General features: G+C 34.1%; 1 protein-coding gene across 3 annotated transcripts in view; it reads right to left on the bottom strand.

Annotated features, from left to right (window-relative positions):
* Nucleotides 1-3,447: 3,447 nt before the first annotated feature.
* The window catches only part of LOC150093493 (uncharacterized), a 48,642-nt gene continuing 31,321 nt past the window's right edge, over nucleotides 3,448-20,768 (bottom strand). For all 3 annotated transcript variants that reach the window (XM_090414034.1, XM_090414035.1, XM_090414036.1), the window contains exon 3: nucleotides 3,448-8,422. In XM_090414034.1, the coding sequence (XP_090270160.1) occupies nucleotides 5,434-6,519 (1,086 nt within the window). In that variant the 5' untranslated portion in view covers nucleotides 6,520-8,422 and the 3' untranslated portion in view covers nucleotides 3,448-5,433. The remainder of the gene's footprint in view (nucleotides 8,423-20,768) is intronic.

The raw sequence follows: 20,768 nt of genomic DNA, 5'->3' as shown, positions 1-20,768 counted from the left end.
GAGCTGTATGGGGAATTCTCAAACATCTTCTGTAAGTTTTCATTTCAAAAGACAGGAGTCTCCTCTCATCTTCCTCATAAAGTCCAGGCCTCACAACCAAACAAGAGGATAGAATTGACCAAAAGTGTCAATTAGTCTTAGTCTGGTTGCTATTGCTCTGTTATCTCTCCACAGTGGTTTTAACTTCTGTAGGGCCCAGTTGCCTTGTCAATTCGGAATTTAATGGCGGTTTCGAGCGATCATCTCGACTCTGTGCTTCCTACATAAGTGAACTTGATTGAATTCTCAATTTGTATCTTTTAGGGTTCAATGTCTGATTTTGAGGTTATCATTGTTTTTTTTTTTTGCAGGTTTATGTTTATTCCTTATTTTTTTAATGTTCCGAATACTCGGTTGGTTATCTCTTGTAATTCTTCACTTTCTGCCAGAAGATCGACATCGTCTGCAAAACGTAAGTTGTTTATTCTTAGTCCGCTAACTACTATTCCATTGTCATATTCATGAAGAGCTTCACGTATAATATATTCCATTAAACAATTAAAAGAAGAGGGTACAAGATGCATCCGTCTTATCCCCATTCTGCATGCACGGTTCACTGCTGAAATTTTTAATTTCAATTCTCATCTCAGATAAAGAGTTTTATTAATCTTAATGATTTCATTGTCTATACCATATAATGTAATGTTCTAAATTTTCCATAATGCCTCGTGCCATATTGAGTCACAAGCTTTCTGAATGTCTTAAAAGCAGTGACAGATTATTTTGTTATATTCAATGTATTTTTCACCTACTATGTGTAAGGTAAAAATATGGTCGATTGTACTTCTGGACATTCGGAAACCTGCTTTTTCTGATACACTGCTTTCTTTTCGATTCTTGATACTAATATTTTTAGGTTTTTGCTTGCATATCTAATAAGTTTTATTGTTCTATATTGCTACATTTGTTGCTGTTTCCCTTTTTAGGAACAATTCCATATATCCTGAAATAAAGTTAGCAAGGTGTCTATGATGATGTCACCAACCTACAATGGAACTGATACGCGAAGGCGTATCAGTTCCATTGTAACACCATCAACTCCCGGTGATTTTTGTTTTTGAGATGCTAACTGCTGCAATGACTTCTTTTAATATCATGTAATCTCCTTCCTCCGAACCTTCTTGAAAAATTCCGTCCAAAATATCATCAGTCAGTTGGGGGGGTTCTTTCGAAAAAGCTTGGTTGGGTAACATTTCCATTTATCAACTATTTTCTGGTTATCGATGATAAGAGTTCCATCTTCTATACTCCAATAAATTGCAGTAAAAGATTTGGTTAATTTATTGATAATTTGAAAAGCACTTTTAGGATTTTTATTTAGGACTTCTATGTTTTTGCATTCATCTAGTACTGTAGGTTTCTAGCATGTTTGACTTCTTTTTTTAATAATCTTGGTACTAATTTTATAATGCTCTTTATTGTCACCACTCTTAATATCAGATTTGAAATTTCTTCAAGTCACAGATGGCCAAAATATTTTTGTTTATCCATTGTTTGACTTTTTTGTATCCAAGAATTTGTTCAGCTGTTTCAGTTATCTTTTTTGAAAAGTATTTGGTTTTGATTCGATATTATTGTATTTTTCGAAGCTTGTGTCAAAAATGTTTTAATTTGTATTGAAATAATGCATTTATTAGAGGGTCTTTTAATTTTTCTATATTATATTATAACTTTTACGAGTTGATTTGGTAGGTAATATTTCCCTCATTTTCATATTTGTGATGACCATATTGTGGTCATTGCCAATGTCAGCTCCAGGAAATGATCTGATTCTTGTGAGTTTGAGTTTTTAAATTTTGTGATTAAAAGGACTAAATCGATTTGGTTGTGTTTTACCATCAGGGGAAGTCCATGTCCATCTTCTGGAAGGTAAATGGGAAAACAGTATTAATAATGGTGAGTTCATTCGATAGGCAAAATTGATCAATTGAAAACCTATTCCTTTCTCTCCCCATAACCATAAGGTCTGACAAATGGGAGATCTTTACTGATGTCTATTCCAATCGCCCTGTGCAATCAAAAGGTGTTTTCAATTCGGTCTGGTGATTGTTGCATTGACTATAAAATTCCTCTACTTTGGAATCCTCGTGGCCTGTAGTTGGGGCATAGACATGTATGATGGTGACATTGAGAGGTTTCCTCTTAGGCAGAATAACGCAATTCTGCTATTGATAGGATTCAATTCCATGACAGAATTTCGTGATGTTTTCTGTATCAAAACCCAACACCTTTTCATCTGCAATCACATCCAAAGTAAAAAAGTGGAATCTTTCATCTGTTGTTAGCTCTGTTTTGGGCCATCGAATTTCACAAAGTCTCATAACAGTCTATGCACAACTTTTTATTTTGTGCTGTAATTTGAGTTGACCTAATTGTAGTGCATTCCTAATATTCCAGGTTCTGGTCTTTAAATGGTTGCAGAGTCTGGATCTGGATCCAGTTTTTTCATTATTTTTGTCAGTGATAGTGGTAGCACCAAATCCTGGAGACACTACCAAATAGCAATGCAGACATTGGATAAATCCTTCACCATGAATGTCTAATGGGCAGTAAATTAAGGCAGAAGGATCCCATCCCCTCTTCTGTCTTCACCTACTAGCATTTAGCTGTGCATAGTGGGATGACCTTCACGCCTTGGATATCCCTACCAGGAATAATAATAATCCCGACGTGCGCCCATCCCACCCAGTGCATTTTCATTTTGTTTCCATAACACCAGCTCTATTATTTTATAATGCAGTGATTATTGTGTTAATAAATAAAATAATGCCTGAAATTTGAGTAATTGACTCTAAAACACTTGGCAATTACAGACGACTGTAAATATTTCCAAATTAGAAAACAATGTGAACCTTTTCAAACTTTCTTGAATCTCATCAGATACCTTTTCCTAATATAAGTTTTTAATAATGGCCAACACTCGTTCAACGGTGTACTGCACTTCTAGAAATAAGTTGCATCATGTACAAAATAATATGGGTATGGTGTCATCTCAAATGAAACTAAACAATAGGGGAGGGGGGATTTGTATACCAATAGAGCACCATGAGCAAAATTAATGAGAAACAAAATTTGAATTTAAAGTGAATATAAATGGGATTAAAAATTAGGTAAATCGCTGTCATAATTATAAGAGAATACTCTGTTAGGTTCATGTAGGTGAAGTTTCCTCATGGATGTTGTCAGTTAAATTTTGATGAACAAAAAGTCGAGGAGAGAAGTATGACTTATTTTGAAGTAGAGAAACGAATGTGTGCGTGATGACTTTATCTAATTTGCTTTTTTGGAATTGAAATTCAGTTATATCCCTGGAGTCACATCCGAAAACTATTTATAATTAAAAAAAAGCATATATATTAAAATTAGTATTTGTTAAAAGCAATTTTGTTATTAAAATATTCTCACAACTTTATAAAAAGAACTGCATTTTATTAAATTTCAGAAATTGAACCACCTCAGCAGAAATTGCTTAGCAATTGCAATTTGTAATTTACATTTCAAACGTAATAAATTGTCTGCAAAGCAGATGAATACAATTCTCATTTCACACTAAATTAAAAAAAAGTGGAACGTATGAAATGGTAGTGAAAATTTAAAAAAATATGGAAAACAATAAAACTATTAACTGAAATTTTATTCAGTCATTGAAAATAGCCCTTTGATATTTATGATGAAATGATGAAAAAGTCTGAAAGGCATACATTGAAGTTGCGCATTGTCGTATACTAGCTACTGCTGTTTCCCAGCTGTCATTACTTTTTTGTTCTATCCTACTCTGATGGTTTTGAAACATGAACTTCAAAAGACGAGGGCAGAATGAATACACATCAAAAAGTTTTGGCAGGAACTTGTCATGGTTGCTAGATATTAGCATGTACAAAATTCAGCCGGGAGTTCTCAGAGAAAAAAAATCAAAATAATCTGAAATATTTTTCATTTTCCTAGTGCCTTGTGCGAAAACTAAGCTCCTTGAAACACTTTTTTGAAAGAGCTTGTTCTCTTTTCATCGTCAGGTGCGAAGCCATCTAATTTAAATATGCGAGGAACCGAATACGATCAAAAAAAGAAGGAAATTGCAGGCAGTTGGTTAAAAAAACAGTGTATCCATTCCTTCAAGAGAATTTAATTTTTAAGTTAGCAGTAAAAATTAAGAAAAAAAAATATTGAGCTTTTCAAGTGATTTCGGAAAATCCCTGCTTGGGGGTCAGCAGGTTACCAATACCGCAACTTTCTTCAACGCAGGGTACTATACAAATTGAACTTTTGTAGACATTGTATTCTACAAGAGTTCAATTTTTGTGTGATATTAAAACCCATTCGTACGCAATGTTTTTATAAATTTCGGATGAATTTTCCTTCAGTCCACATGAATTGATATTTTTAAAATACAAGTATCACTTGGAAAAGCAGTGCTACTCACTTGGATTAAATATTTTCGAAGAAAAATAAACCTATTCATAACAAATACTTCAAGCTGCGCTTAAAAGGGCGACTTAGGGAAATGCAATAATATAATTGTACATAATAAGGCAACATGTTCACCCACCACTCATTAGCTGTGTTGAATTCTTCAGTGCATCACTAGAGGTTCCATTCTCGAAAATGTTTTCACGCACGTTGTACAAGTGAAAGGGTTCTCATCAGTATGTATTCTTAGATGTCTTTTCAAACTCTAATTGTCAGAAAATCTCTTGTAAATTTCACATGAAAAAAGTTTCACTCTGGTGTGAAAACTTTCGTGTCATTTCAGATGAGATGAGTCGAGAAATTTTTTGTGTCATTTTGCAGGTGGAGTAATCTCTGCTGTGCCTTTTCATGATTTTTAAGATAGATTTATTCATTTATAAACCTATAAATCTGCAATTTTCATACAGTTCGAGTCTGAAAAGACATCTAAGAGTGCATACTGGTGAAAAAACTTTTCTTTAGTCAGATGGTAGCGTTTTTGGTGCTTTTTAAGGGACTGTATAGCCGAAAACTAGAGCTACACCTGGTACAAGTGAAAGGTTTCTCAACAGTATGCAGTCTCAGATGACTTTTCAAACTTGAACTGACAGAAACTTCTTATTGCAAATTTTGCATAGAAAAGGTTTCTCACCAGCATGCCCTTCATATGACTTTTCAGACTCGAACCGTCTGAAAACATCTTGTTGCAAATTTCACAAAGTTTTCTCACCAGTATGCACTCTTAGATGTCTTTTCAGACTCGAACGGTATGAAACTTTTGTTGCAAATTTCTCATAGAAAAGGTTTATCTCCAGCATGCACTCTTAGATGATTTTTCAGACTGCAACTCTGAAAATTCTTGTTGCAAATTTCGCAAAGAAAAGGATTCTCACCAGTATGCATTCTGAGATGACTTTTCAGACTCGAACTGCATGCAAACTTTTTGTTTCAAATTTCGCACAGAAAAGGGTTCTCACCAGTATGCTCTCTTAGATGTCTTTTCAGATCAGAACTCTTTGAAAACTTCTTGTTGCAAATTTCGCATAGAAAAGGTTTCACAACAGTGTGTACTCTTAGATGACTTTTCAGACCCGAACTGTATGGAAACCTATTGTTGCAAATTTTACATTGAAAAGGTTTCTCTCCAGTATGCATTCTTAGATGTCTTTTCAGACTCGAGCTGTCGGAAAATTTCTTGTTGCAAATTTCGCATGGAAAAGGTTTCTCACCAGTATGCAATCTTAGATGACCTTTCAGATCCCAATTCTTTGTAAACTTCTTGTTGCAAATTTCGCATAAAAAAGGTTTCTCACCAGTATGCACTCTTAGATGACTTTTCAGACTCGAACTGTCTGAAAAATTCCTGTTGCATATTTCGCACAGAAAAGGTTTCTCACCAGTATGCAGTCTTAGATGTCTTTTCAGATCACAACTGTTTGAAAACTTCTTGTTGCAAATTTCGCATAGAAAAGGTTTCTCACCAGTATGCACTCTTAGATGACTTTTCAGATTACAACTGTTTGAAAACGTCTTGTTGCAAACTTCACATAGAAAAGGTTTCTCACCAGTATGCACTTTTAGATGATTTTTTAGACACGAACTGTATGAAAACGTTTTCTTGCAAATTTCACAGAGAAAAGGTTTCTCACCAGTATGCCACCTTAGATGATTTTTCAGACTCCAACTAAAAGAAAATGTTTTGTTGCAAATTTCGCATAGAAAAGGCTTCTCACCAGTATGCACACTTAGATGCCTTTTCAGACTGTATCTGACTGAAAATTTCTTGTTGCAAATTTCACATGGAAAAGGTTTCTCACTAGTATGCACCCTTAGATGTCTTTTCAAATGACAACTGTTTGAAAAGCTCCGGTTGCAAATTTCGCATAGAAAATGTTTCTCACCAGTATGCACTCTTAAATGACTTTTTAGTCTCGAACTGCCAGAAAATTTCTTGTTGCAAATTTCGCATGGAAAAGTTTTCTCACCAGTATGCACTCTTGTATGACTTTTCAGACTCGAACTAACTGAAAACATCTTGTTTCAAATTTCAAAGAAAACGTTTCTCACCAGTATGCAATCTTAGATGACTTTTCAGACTCGAACTGCCTGAAAACTTCTTGCAAATTTTGCAGCGAAAAGGTTTCTCACCAGTATGAACCTCTCAGATGTTTTTCAGATCCCAGCTCTTTGAAAACTTGTAAATTTCGCATAGAAAATGTTTTAATTAGTATGCACTCTTAGTTAATTTTTCACTCATGTTGCAAATTTGACATGAAAGCTGTTTCTCTCTGATGTGAACTCTTTCGAGACTTCTTAGCTGAGACGAGTCGTAAAATTTCTTATAACCGATTTCGGTTTTAAACGAATAATCATCTTTAGTTTGCTGCTTAATGTGGTTTTTGATTGAGAATATTGTTTGCACATAATTAGCAAGAAAAAAACTTTTCTTCAGCGAGTGCATGAAGATGTTGGTGCCTTAAGGTACCATATAAATGAAAACGTAGAGGTATGCATAATTAAAAGGTTTTTCTTCAGTGTGAGGTCTGATATCGATTTTAGTTTTGTCTATAACCATATGATTTGCTCCAACTCAAACGGTTTCTTTCCCCTGAACCCTTCTGATGTGAAACAAAAGCTTTACTTTATCATAAAAGGGGCTGTCTCATATTTCACAGGTGAAACCGTTTCTCCTGTAAGGATACAAAAACTATTTGGAGTTTTAGTTTCTGAGACACAGCAAATGTCTTGTGGAATATTTGGGATTAAAGAGGCCTCACATTCCTGTGAATTACGGAATGTGTTTAAAGAAATACCGTTCAGGAAAATAACTTGCCACTTCCTTCACATTAAACACGCATTTCTCCACTAGGAACTTTGATCATTGATTTGTGGTCAGTTGTTTTTGTGTTCTCTGTACCTGGTAATTTATTCAGGAAAAGCTTGTAGTGTTCACAATTTCTCAAATGCACCTCAAAAGAACTAAAATAGGACACTTTTTTTTACATTCGGAAAAATGAAAACGTTTCCCAGTATTAGCCAATTTTATGTCTTTGAAAACAGGACTGTAAGCGATATGCTTTCTTGCATTTTTCGGACTTGAACGGTGTTCTGATGCGTGAAGCACAAGTTGTGTACCTTCAAATAATATCAGCTGGAAAACCATCTGTCGCATTTCACATGTCAACAGATTTTCATTGCAGTTCACTCTAGCCTTATGCTTCTTGAGGTGTGTAAATGAGGAAAAGGTCTTGCTGTAATTTTCACATGAAAATAGCTTCTCGACTGTGTGCGTTTTCAGATGCTCCCGAAGATTTGCTGAATCAAAGAAATTCTTCTGACATGTTGTACAGAAGAAATATTGTCCCTTCTTCCACGTACATTTTCTGGTGCTCTTTTATGCTGTTATGAGGATGAAAGTTTTCCCCACATTTTTAGCATGACTGCTTACCTCTGGAGTCTATTATTGTTCGATTGCTGTGATTAGTCTCGTACGTTTTAAGTTGATTTGATCGCTTAAAGAATTTGTGGTATACTTTGACATACATAATTTTTTTTATTCCACTGATTATCGTGCGTTTTCTGATGTCGGCTCATACTACTCTGATATACAAACTGCATCTTGGATGATGCACAAACGAAATTCTTTTCCCGATTTTCTTCTCAGTTGATATTTCAATACGAAATGCGAGTGAGCCGTTGTTGCAGTAGGAGATTTACTAATTGTTTTTTGAATTTGGAACGTCAATTCCATTCTCATTTCATGCTTTTCCGTTACGCCACTAGAAGAGCAATCTCTTTGGAATAATTTGATTTTTATTTCGCAAATCCAGCATGAAATGTTTACTACAACTTAATAGTTTTCATACAATGCGGCTTATCAGCTTGGTTTTAATGCATCAGTAGACAAAATGCCTCATGGCAGTAACCTCTTCACAATCTGCAAAGAGAAATTATGTAATTAATGCTAAATTAAAACTCCATTTTGTAAATAAAATATTCCCAACATATTAACTAATATTTAATCGCAATAAATGTATGAATTTTAATCTAGAAATTTAATATTTGTAATGAATAGTTGAAACAAAATAACGGTAAAACTTTCGATGGAAAATAACAGAGTATTATCGCTCCTAAAATGATCGTGTTAAAAAACGTGATTTCGTTTGCCAAACGCATCATCACAAAATAATAAGCAAAGCAGAGAGCCATGGGGCCGCATTATATTCTGAAGTTGAACATATCCTCAGGAATAACTCTGAGGATGAAGTTAGATATGAACGTATTTCTTGCACACATGGAAACTGTGAAATAATGGTCAAAGTTTAAAAATGGCTTTTTAATCCGGAAGTGAACTTCTTATATCATTTTATTCAATTGGTTGTGTCAATTATTATTAGACGAATAATTGTGATTTACAGCTGTAGGTAGCATAAACAGCCATACTTCTGTTGATATTATTCTCTGTTCTTATTTCTTTGGATTTCCTTCTCTATCATTCTAAGCGATAATCCCTGTGAAAATGCAGATTTCTCTTCCAGTCCAACTATTTCTGGCTTTCCTCTTCCGACTAATGTAAACACCTCCTCTAAGAAGTTGTATTTCGACTGTCCTCTTCTTCTTTCCTCGGGTTTCTCTCCTTCCAACACGTCTATAATCCATTCATTGTCTCCTTCATGTGTGTCACAAGATGACTCTTCAATACTCGAATGTTTTAATTATTGCAAAATTTATTCGTTAGTTTTCTTTTCTCCTTGTCTTTACTAATCTTATTTGTATTAAATGATTTTTTTCTTTAATACTTATCTTGCCATAGTAATTCTTCTTTGTATTTTCAGCGTACATCTTCGGTCATCTTGGTCAATTCCTCCAAGATATCAGTGATTTTACTTGGTCATTATTTTTACCTGTAATCACAATTATTTTATATTCCTTTGTATTTATTTATTTTTGACACTGTTACCATTCTTTTAGTTTTTGTATTATTCTGTAGAGTTAATGATCAGATGAAAACTCATCCACAGCTACAACATTCCTAGAAATCGAATATTTACTAACCCTAATTTATCAGGCGGGAATCTGCGAAGAAGAAATCCTGCATATGCAACACAACAATTCTTACAATTTCAGCAGGTATTTCATCTGTTGCACATCAGTGTTCCAGATAGGAAATTCATTGATCTCTCCTTAAATTCCTTCGTGCGGTTCTTTAGCACATGATTTCTTGTTCGGCAAGTTCACTATTCATGTTTTCTTCATGGTATAAATCTTCAAGATATTCCTTCCTTCTTTCTTTCTTTCTACTAACTCTCCGTTACCAATAACTTTCCTTTTTTTTTTTTTTTTTAAATCTCGTCCTTTGCTTTTTTGTTTCGGGACGGTCTGCAGGAATGAGCAGCAATTATTCGATATTCCTTATCAGCACTTTTTCACATTTTAGTTCATATTTAACTTCTTTATGTTACTTTATGCAATTCTCCGTTGTTGTTTTCTTGAAGCTTTCTTTAATTTTGCTTCGTAGTCTTCGATAGAGCTCCTTGCTTTTCACAATTTTCTTGTACTTGCCCTTTTCTTGTTCTTCTGTTAACTGAAGTAACTTATTTGTAGTAAGAAAATAGATTCGCAGTGGTAATTTTGTAAATCTTAACACTTTTTGTGCTGATCATTTATTTATTTCTATAGGTTTTGAATAACCTGCAAGACAAAACTAAATGTAATTTATTACTTCATTATAATTCCTCAATATGTCAAAAACTTCGTTCAGGGAGAAGACAGAAAAACTGATAAAAACATTTAAATTCTCAATACAAGAATTATTCATACATCATGCGTATAATATCTCATGTGTGGGTGGCATCTCTCCAGTAGAAGAAAACACTATTAGAGTTCAGAGGCGTAGGAATTGATATATAATAATTAAGAAATATTAATAAATTCATTTAGAAATAATTACATAAAACATCAAAAATTACAGCCAATTAACAGAAATCACTTCTCGCAATTTAGAAACAGGCATACAGTCTTTCCAATTAAGATTAGGACGGCGGCATAGAGCTTCACTTGATTAAAAAATAGCCAATCAATGATGGTCTTCGATTCTAATATTATAAAAACGGCCAATCTCTCCATAGCAGCAAATATGACAAGAACAGGGTGTTTCTTAAACACCAGGCAAAGATAAAGGTGATAATATATCTTTGATAAGTTGTACAAAAAATACAACTTCCTGGCTAGTTTGAAGGTGGTGCACAAATTATATCTGTGAAAGTTCCTTGCTGTTTGTTCAGATGTTCCTTTAAGGAAGGCAATGAGGATCCTTTTAACATCAGATTGTAATCTGGAAAGGGGATGATAACTATGAAATAATTTCTCTTTGAAGGGCTCGCTGTATATATTAAGTAATAGTGGATAGATGCTATCGACCCAAGTGATATTATACACATGCTGAATGACTCATACTTGTAGTCAGAATTTAAATGTTTACAGCTTTTCTGTCTTCTCCATGAATGAAAAAAAAAAAATAAGAAGGTACATAGAAATATTTAACACGTAATGTCTCTATTAAACAATTTGCAAGTTATTTTTATTTATTTCCTTGTTGACGTCGTCTTGTCCACTGTTATTTGCATGCAATCTTTTTTAAATTCATTTTTTATATGTGGGTTGCAGTATTTCGATATTCTATTTTATTCTCTGCTTATTCAATGTATTTTCTTTACATTTTACAATAACGAATGTTTAGTCACTCTCTATTTCATCTCCTGGGTGACTATAATATGATGCGAGTTGGTTTTTGTAGCAATTCTTGGCTAGTATGTAATTAATCTGTTTTCGTGGAACATCTCTTGGCGATTTTCATGTATAGCATCTTCATTTCGGTATTTCAAAAAGCGTATTGCTAACTCTAAGGTCATATTGTTTATAGAAATTTAGAAGTCGTTCCCCTCTTGCATTCTTCCAAATCCTTCTTTTATTTCACATTCAGTGTCCTCTCCAAACACTGCATTAAACCCATAACAACCAACAATTGCAGTGTACTGATTTATAAATAAGCATGTAGCTTCTTTATACCTTACTTACAATCTGTGAAATGGTCAAGTAGTCTGAGATTCGAAGTTCTAATACGAATCAACGCATGAATCATCGCACTATGACCGAAAAGTATATCTATAAAAAAAGTTTCGTTAAACCTTTATATGTTAAGGGAAATGAAATGCTTTTGAGCGAATCGTAGTTGATGCTTACTGGAATAAAATACAAATTTTTCTGCAAAACAGGTTTTCGAGAGTCACGCGGGATTCGAATACCTGTTGATAAGGGTTATTAACGTTTACAATCTAAAAAATTTTATCTTTAAAGCTAATCTGTGTCCATTATCAGTGGGCTACATATGGTGTTGCAATTATATACCCCTTCTCCCCATGCTGTTTATCATGTTGCTCCTACCTACGAAAAGCTGGAAAGACCACAATTTGAATCGGAACCAGAAATAAATGCTTGTATACAAATAAAAAGTGTTCTAACGCTTCAACAGAACCAGAGACATGAGGTCTAGACACCATGAAGATGGTCCATTTGGAATTACACGTGGATGAGGGTCTTTGGGAATGTTGCTCAATGGGAGGAAGAATCACAACTCGATTGTGGTTTGAAATGCCGACAGGACAAGCAACATTAACAGTACAGTAAGAAGGTTTACTAGTGAAGAAGAGGACTGCCTGCTATTCGGAACCACAGCAAGCATTGTAGAGCTATGGGAAAAATATTTGCATTCAATGTGCAAGACCGCCCGAAGCGGCAAAAAGTTTGATTCCAGTCACCGAGCAGAATTGAACAGTTGACAGCAGGTAGCGGACACATATGAAATGCTCTGCATGACATAGCTGTATTAGCTGTGATTGAACAGATTTAAGGCCGATGTTCTTTAAGATGAATGATGTTCTCTCTTTACGGAATTAAGATTAAACACAATAATAATAATAATAAGTGGGGAAATGTCAAAAGAACAAAGGACGATAGACAAAAGATATATAAAGCACGATGGAATTTAACTGGTCTGCAAACTTTTACCATCTATAGATATTGCGGGATTCAACAACTTAAATTATAAAGATAATAAGGAAGTGCATAATTTCGAACGAATCAAGGATTTCTGTTAGTTAAGACTTTTCATGAAATATTATTTCTGTGAAATATTAGTCAAGTCTTTCACAAAATCAACTTCCGAAAAGTATTGTACCAGAAGATACCTCGAACAGATGAGATTGAATATTTAGAATGTCAAATGATTGGTAATGGTCGTATTTAGGCACAATACTTTTATTATCAACTGTTTTATTATTTATTCGTATTAAGTACGAAAAAAAAAGCAAGTTTTTTTATTGTGAAAGACGAACAGGCACGCATTTTACTTGAGAATTATGTTTTTCTTCTGATATGAACTATTATAATATTTTGTCTTTGCATATAAAGAAGGTATATCCAAACCAGAATATGATTATCAAAGTTTAGAATATTCTAATGATTAATGCCGTATACTCTAGTTAGCTGTATAATATTATAATAGATTACTGTATAATACAGCAATATAATATGATTTTTACTTGTAGATAATAAAATATAATTGGGAATTCGAAAGTTGTATGCTTATCGCATATTTCAGAGTATGCGAAAAATGTCACCATTTCAATAGTTATATAATCATTGCAGAAATCCATGAATTCCAATTATTAACGTAATAGTGAATTTCAAATACTAGTGGATTAAGAGAAACGTTCAGCGAATTAAGCTATCCTATAGCAACTCATAAAGAGAAAATTATACAGTACAGTACTAGTTTTCACCCGTTTCTGACAGTGGTAATTTGATAAACCCTCAGACTTTACTCATTTCTTCGAAGTCCGGCGATTTTTCCATCTCCTTTTGATATATGGAATAATGCTGAAACATTTCACCAGATGCTGGCGTTTCAAACTTTTCTAAAGATGAATAATGACTACTTTATCCCTACTACTCAACACATTTCGAAGCATTGAAATAACCAACTCGGCTATTTTGCTAATGTTAGTTACAGGGCTCTCTGAAATTCTTTTTCCTCTCAGCCACCAACTATACATCTGTAGTCTGATCAATATCCAGAAGTGAAATACAACTAATATAATATACAGGTTGAACCCTTTTCAACCGAAAGTTCGCAAATCCACATTGATAGAACAGCCATCGTAATGTTTGCACGATTTCGGCTTACTCAAGACATTTTGAAAGATCTCTATGTTTTAATTACTCTTGTCATCTTCAAATTAGCATTATCAGCAAACAAATTAATATAACTCATTAAATTACCTTCAGTTTCATTAATGGAGAAATTAAACAGGAATGGACTGCTCACTGAAATATGAACGATAGAGCTTTGTGACCAACCACCCACTGGTCACCAAATTAAACTTTGACTGCACACCAGCACTATACATTACTTTTTGATTTCTCTCTGACAACCATCTTCCTATTCATTTCAAACACCCAATCCATTCCTTGTACACAGGCATAATGCCAACCATAACATATTCTGATATCACCATTTCTGAATTCGGTCTTAACTTTTCAAAATAAATCCCCTCTTCACTAAAAGGTCTAATTTTCAACATCTGGTATGGATTTGCCTTTAAATAATCGTAATACCTTACTTTCGTTCCACTCTACCAGATCTAACACGTAAATTGCACCTCATAGTTAAAGGAAACATGAGGCGATAAGCCATCAGGAGCAAAATCTCAAATGGCAGAATTCCAGTTGAGACTTTGCAATATTGCATGCGTCTCCAGTTCCTCTATTTCCAGCAGGTCATTACTCAAAGCTCACAAATATGTGTGTCACTCCGGGAACTGAATTAGCTGCAACCTGACGAAAAACCTTCGCAAAATATCCACTCCGGAATGGAATTATTTCTTTGGTTCGGTTACCCTCATACCAGCAGCATTTCCTAAAGATATCTTTCCATAATAGCTTTTCCTCTTACCCACAAGAAAGATTAAAATATTTGGAATTCCCTTTGCCTTGCGCAGTTAATTAATGCTATCCTGGAACTAAAAATACTAATAGAAAAATCACTTGAAAGAAATAGGAACATTTGCATATGCTTCATAGACTTTTGACAGGATAAAACGTTCAATATATTAGATAAATTAGACATTAAAGATCATGTACTCAAGATTATAAAAATGATCTACACCAAACAGAAAATGCAGCTGTTTATCAATGAGGCTTCTGTAGTGAAAATAAAAAGAAGAGTTAGACAAGGTTGTTTCCTTTCACATATGGCTAATTTTCACATATGGAAGTGAGATCTGTATATTCAAGAAGAGAGTAAGACAACAGATAATGGTTTTTGAAATGTGGTGCTATAGGAGAGCTCTTATAATCCCATGGACAGAACATGTGACAAATACAGATGTCCTAGAGAATGAGAACATATAGATCTTTATTACAGAAAACGATCCATAGAAAGATGAGTTTAGCAGGACATGCACTGAGAAGTTCAGAAGGACAGAGGATACTAACAATTTTAGAAGGAAAAATTATTGGAAACGGTTCAAGAGGCAAAAGACAAAGGACATTGGCTTGAAGATATAAGATCATGGATAGGATCGAATGGCTATGCAGAAAAAAAAATGAAATCCACCAACAGAGAGAACTGGAAGGACACGGTGTGGCACCTTCTCACTGAGGAAGCTACATGATGATGATAATAAATGTCTCTTTAAACTCGATTTTCTATCTATTATTTATTTAGTGTTGTTTTATTCGATTTCAATAGTGGTTAATGATGAAATTTTAATCTAATATATCATCAGGCATTTATATCAAAATTTTTTCTTACACTGCTGTGGATTATGTTGTTTCAGTCTGGTACTGACGAACACGTTTGTGTTAAACTTATCTGAGTATGATATAGGATGGATACGGCTTGGAGAAGCTGAGACTTTCCATGCCATTTTTAAACCTCCATACTCCTGAAAAATATATTATCCGAATCGTCGGACTTTCACCGATATTCATCCCTGGTATTAACCAAAAATGCGAACAAACCTCGAAATGTCTAAAAAAAAAATTGCTAACTAATGCATACAGTATTAAACCACAAACAGAAGTATATCCAGAGAAATATGAATGGCTGAAACGTCGTTCAGAAACAAAAGTTATGACAAAAAGTTTCTAAAGTCAGATCGAATCATTAATAGAAGAGCGTCGTAATAAACTAAATAACTAACAAATTTTATTGACACAGATGATGACATCCTAGCTTCTCCATTACCACTCACTTTCTGCGTGGCCTGTCACCAATCATTGCGCTCTTAGATTGGTATAATGAACTACGCCCTTTCTTTAGACGAAATTGGCATATTACGCAAAGGTTTCAAGTGAACACTCCATCCTCGCTTCCCAGAAAATCTCCCTAGAATTGAATAGATTATTTCAAATGATAAGGAGCAATTTGATATTTGCAATGAAATTATTCCAGTTCTTGTTTAATACGAACATAATCCGCATACTGATTTACGTGAAGAATTCAGAATATGGTGGTGCTGTTATTCGATATTAGTGCACAATAACAAAAAATTTGCATTTAAAATGAAAATGTTTGATCTTTTGTCCTCTGAAAACTCAATTTTTCCTCAAAACTAGATATATTTAAAGAAAAAATAACGAGTTCATTCAAACGATGGCATTTTCGCGAGTTTCGCTTCGATTTGCCATTTGTTAGAAGAAAGCAATCGTGTTACTTTTAGCGTATGTCAACCACGCATGCCTGTGCAGAGCGCAACTTGTAAGATACGTAATACGATGGTTTTCTCAATACTTATTTGACAGTGAAAATATACTCACTGCAGATTTGCTAAATGCGTACTAGATTAAAACTCACTATATTGTAAGGAAATATGCCTTTGAAGTGTCAGCTTTGTGAAACCGTGTCCATTCAATTTGAGAAAGTATATGGCCTTTTAGAGAGTTGTTGAAGGGTTACTTTTAATTATTAAAATCACTAGAATGGGAAACGATTACTATTGAATAAGAAATTCAGTACAATAAACGTTAGTTACTAATTTTAAAATGCCAAAATAGATGTTATTTGCGTATGATTTGATATTTTTTTAAAAAATAAGACTCCACATAATATTAAGGGGAACAGGTCAAATATCCTCAAAGTATTCGGAACCATTTTAAATAGCATCATTTAAAATCATTCGACTTTTCATAGTATTTCTTTAAAATATTCTGCTGATTGTTATTCTTGCCTTGTGTTATGCTATGATGCTCCATTCCTGATCGCTAAAGGAAATAAAAGAGGTTCTCTACTTTCGAATATGTTGCGGATTTGTTCAATGCCAATACATATGCCACTTTGTGTTTCTCTTAAGTTCTTCTTGTTCAGGCTTATTCTACCTTTCCTTAAACTATTCATTTCTCAAAAGAATCAAGAATCACTCACCAAGTAAATGAATGAAATGATTCAACGTCCTCGATCTTGGAAATTCTTGACATTTCAAGTGGATGTCTGGAAGACACTGATGCCGAAAATAGTTGCACTTCCAATTTTACTCTCTTCATTATCAAATCATCCCGCGCTAGTCACTCCATGAAATAAACCGCAGATGGCAGCACAAGAAAGTCTTGATCACATTTTGCCATCCGTTGTGATAGTGACAATGAAAATTCGTTAAAAATAATGGAACAAAAATGAAGCAATGTTGAGAAATTGTTAATGCAGCTATTTCCTTTGTATGAAGTTCTTGTTCATAATGAATTTTAAACCATTTCACTTCTCTCCGTCATTTTTTCAAACTGCTAGTGTTGCATTTGATAACAAGAAATCTGAAGGAAGAATATACAAATGAATGCAATACAGCTAATTATGTCCATATGGCATTTGTTTAAATCATCATTTATTATACAACCATTCGAAACTTTCCAGTCCTCATCTACGATTATTACAGTGATGTAATATTCGTAGAATTCAATCGCGACACTTAAACGCCTACATCTTTCAACGCTTCAGACGTTGGTGAAAGAAAGAAAATTCTTCATGTTAAATTGCTCAGAAATACCTGTCTCCAATTTATTAGCCATCTTAAATGGAAACGTACACAATATTCCTTTTGCCAATATCAGATGGTAGTGATCGGTGAATTCTCAATCTTTTCTCACTGTTTGGAATTCAGATCTTTACCATCGTATTTTCAGATGTCGACTTACGCTGGAATCTTTCATTAGGTTTGTGGCAGTCCTACTGGGAAAGGAAAAGAGAAATGAGTTCGAATCTTGCAGAGAACATCGGTTTGAACCCGAAAATTTCATTTGCCGATACAAGATCTCTGCAGAGCTAACTGAGGGTTGCGATGTAGCTTCAAAAATTTCGATCTCTGCTATATAGAACACCGTTTTGGGTTAAAAATCAATCAAAACCCAACTGAATAATAATATTAATAAACAACAGGAAAAGATAATTAGGTAAAGCAAGGTAAGAAATTACTACACGTTTACAAAAACCTTTCACGTAGCGGGGGCAAAATAAAAAAAAAAAACGTGTGAAAAGTTCAAAATCGTGGAATCATAAACTGGAAGAAGGAAATAGCAGGATAGAATAAATCAACAGCATTTCTCGAATTTTCGAGATTACTCTGTTTCATGCAGTTAGTGATGGTGGTAATGCCGTGGAAAGGGTCATAAATTCGGTAACCACGTTGGATGATGAGAGGGTAGACGATATACCAACTTTCAGACGGTTGCAGTAAACATGAGATTAAAGGAGCTGTGTCCACCCTTAGACAGAAGGCTATAAAATACTTGAAAATCAAGTTGGAGTATTATGAGTAAAAAAAAAAATGCAATGGAAGAAATCAAAAGATAGTGGTGAATATTTGATTAAGACAGCAAGAACTCACTATAAAACAGGTGTCGGTGTGATGTGGATGAAACAGAGAAAATACCCAAAGCAATAACCACATAGTAATATTTGGCAGTCACCTTATTATTTTTACCTAAGAATTCTGCTGGATTTGGAGAGGATACCCCATGGAATACTTGTATGCAAATTAGAACAAATGGGGATGAATATTAAATTGGTGATATGGTAAGAGAATGGCTCATGGACAGATACCAAAAAGTAGTGTATGGAGAAGCAGAATCCAGAATGAAGCAGATGCCCAGTGATGTGTCTCAAGGCTCTGTGCTCAAACCATTGTTTAATTTGTACATAAATGACATAGAAAATATCTTGAAGAAAGATATTCAGTTCCTTGCTGATGATGCAAAGTTGGGTAGCACAATAATTAATCAAGTTGATGTAGAGAGCGTGAAAGGATGATTTAAAGAACCTGGCAAATGGACAAATGATAATGGATATCAGTTCAATGTGAAAAAGTGTAAAGTTATGCATTTTGGGATTAAAAATTTACAAGCAGTGTAATTGATGGAACTGTACTCCGAGAGATTGACAAGGATTGGAACCTGGGGGTGTTGGTAAACAGGGAGTTGAAGTTCAGTGGTCATTGTAAACCACGGAAATAGTGAGTTCTACGGTCAGATTTCCTTCCAGAATTTCCTGGAAGGAAACAAATCCTACTTGCCTGTGCTAAGGCCGACCATCTGGAGAACCACCTTAAAAAAAGGCTAGAAAACCCTACTCAGCTCTTAGAATCATCCAGTGCATTTATTGCCGGCCCTAGGGGTTCTGTTGCATGGATGTAATTTTAAGTTGTGCGCTGCTTGCCTTTTTTTTTTTTTGATGTACTTAACATTTAGCGGCTAAAATATCCAAACATACATTTTTATGTAAAATTGTGTGCTTTGAAAATTCATAATTATCCTTCCACCTGGCCAGAAGTCTATATGCATCCAGCAAAATTAGACACGATGCATACTGTCTGTTGAAAGAACATGGATAAATTTGGCTGTCATATTTATTTGAATTGCGATAAGCCTTGATACCGAAGAGAAAACTTAACCACTTTATCTTGTGATCATAGCTGTCTCAGTTGCCTATAACAAGAAATGCAGTTCCTTGTTCTATGCTTTGTAACTGGACTATATTAACTAGAAATATAGAAATTATTTTATTTTTGTCTTCTCCTCTTATTGTACAAATTGTTAATAGCAGAACAAAATCAGAGATCCTTGCATACTTTCTTCACTTAAATACTGCATCACCTTTGAGAATCACTGTCATTTTTAAATATTTTTTCTAATTTTGCCTAATTACTTAGTCGGCAATACGTTTTATTTGTTATTCCAGATTTTCTTATTTTTATTCAAAGTCAGATTTCTTAGAATAAACAGATGGACTGGCTTTGACGACTGATTTATTGATAATAATATGAAAATCTTTAATCATATCAAATGTAAAGTGAAAAGTAAAACTGGAAGAAAGTAGATATTTACAATTCGTGTACAGTGGTGCCTTGGTTAATGACAGAAATCCATTCCAGGATTACCGTCGATATCCAAGGCACGATTCTCCATTAGATTTAATTGAAAATCGATTAATTTGTTCCAGCTTCTCCACACAACCATAGTACATATTAAAAATGCAGATAAAACTCATTTAAAAGGTCATAAAAATATGGTAAATATCATTTATTTATTATATATTATATGTATTTGCTACAAAAAAATGAACATTAATAAAATGAATTGTTCATGAAAAGTTTTTAAATATCAATCTTCACCAGAAGGACAGTTGGGCTCACTTCGGAGTTTTTTTGACTAATGGATCTGTAAAAAACATGTCTAGGGTTGTTTGCTTCTGCTTCTTTTTTAAAATGTTTCTGAAAAACTGCATGGACTTTTCATTAAATAGATCTGCAGTTCTGATAACCTCAGATTTGCTTAGATTCCATTTCATAGCAACATTTTGAACTTCTTCCCACTTTGCCAGAACATTTTTGATTTCATCAGTCGTAATTTGTTCTTTCTCTCCATCTTCAGATGAAATTTCCATTTCCTTTTTTTCACATTGCTGCTTGAAAAGTTCTTTTAGCTCATCAGTAGTCAGTTCTCAGTCATGTATCTCCAATAATTCTTCAACATCATCTTCCTCTATTTCCAAGTTAAGATCATGAGCAGTTGAAACAATATCCTTTACCAATTTGTGTCCTTCATCTGAAGTTTCTTCATTACCAAAGGAAGGATAGTTTCATCCATGCTGCTTTGAGACATTTCATTGTTACTTCTTGCCAAGCCTTTACAATTAGCCTAATTGCTATGACAATGTTGAATTATTCCTTCAAAAT

The sequence above is a fragment of the Typopeltis vanoorti genome, chromosome 24 (assembly GCF_054136105.1).
Source record: "Typopeltis vanoorti isolate ZY-2024b chromosome 24, IOZ_Tvanoo_1.0, whole genome shotgun sequence".
Classification (NCBI taxonomy): domain Eukaryota; kingdom Metazoa; phylum Arthropoda; class Arachnida; order Uropygi; family Thelyphonidae; genus Typopeltis; species Typopeltis vanoorti.
The sequence above is the reverse complement of the archived record's forward strand: the minus strand, read 5'-3'. Positions and strand labels throughout refer to the sequence as shown.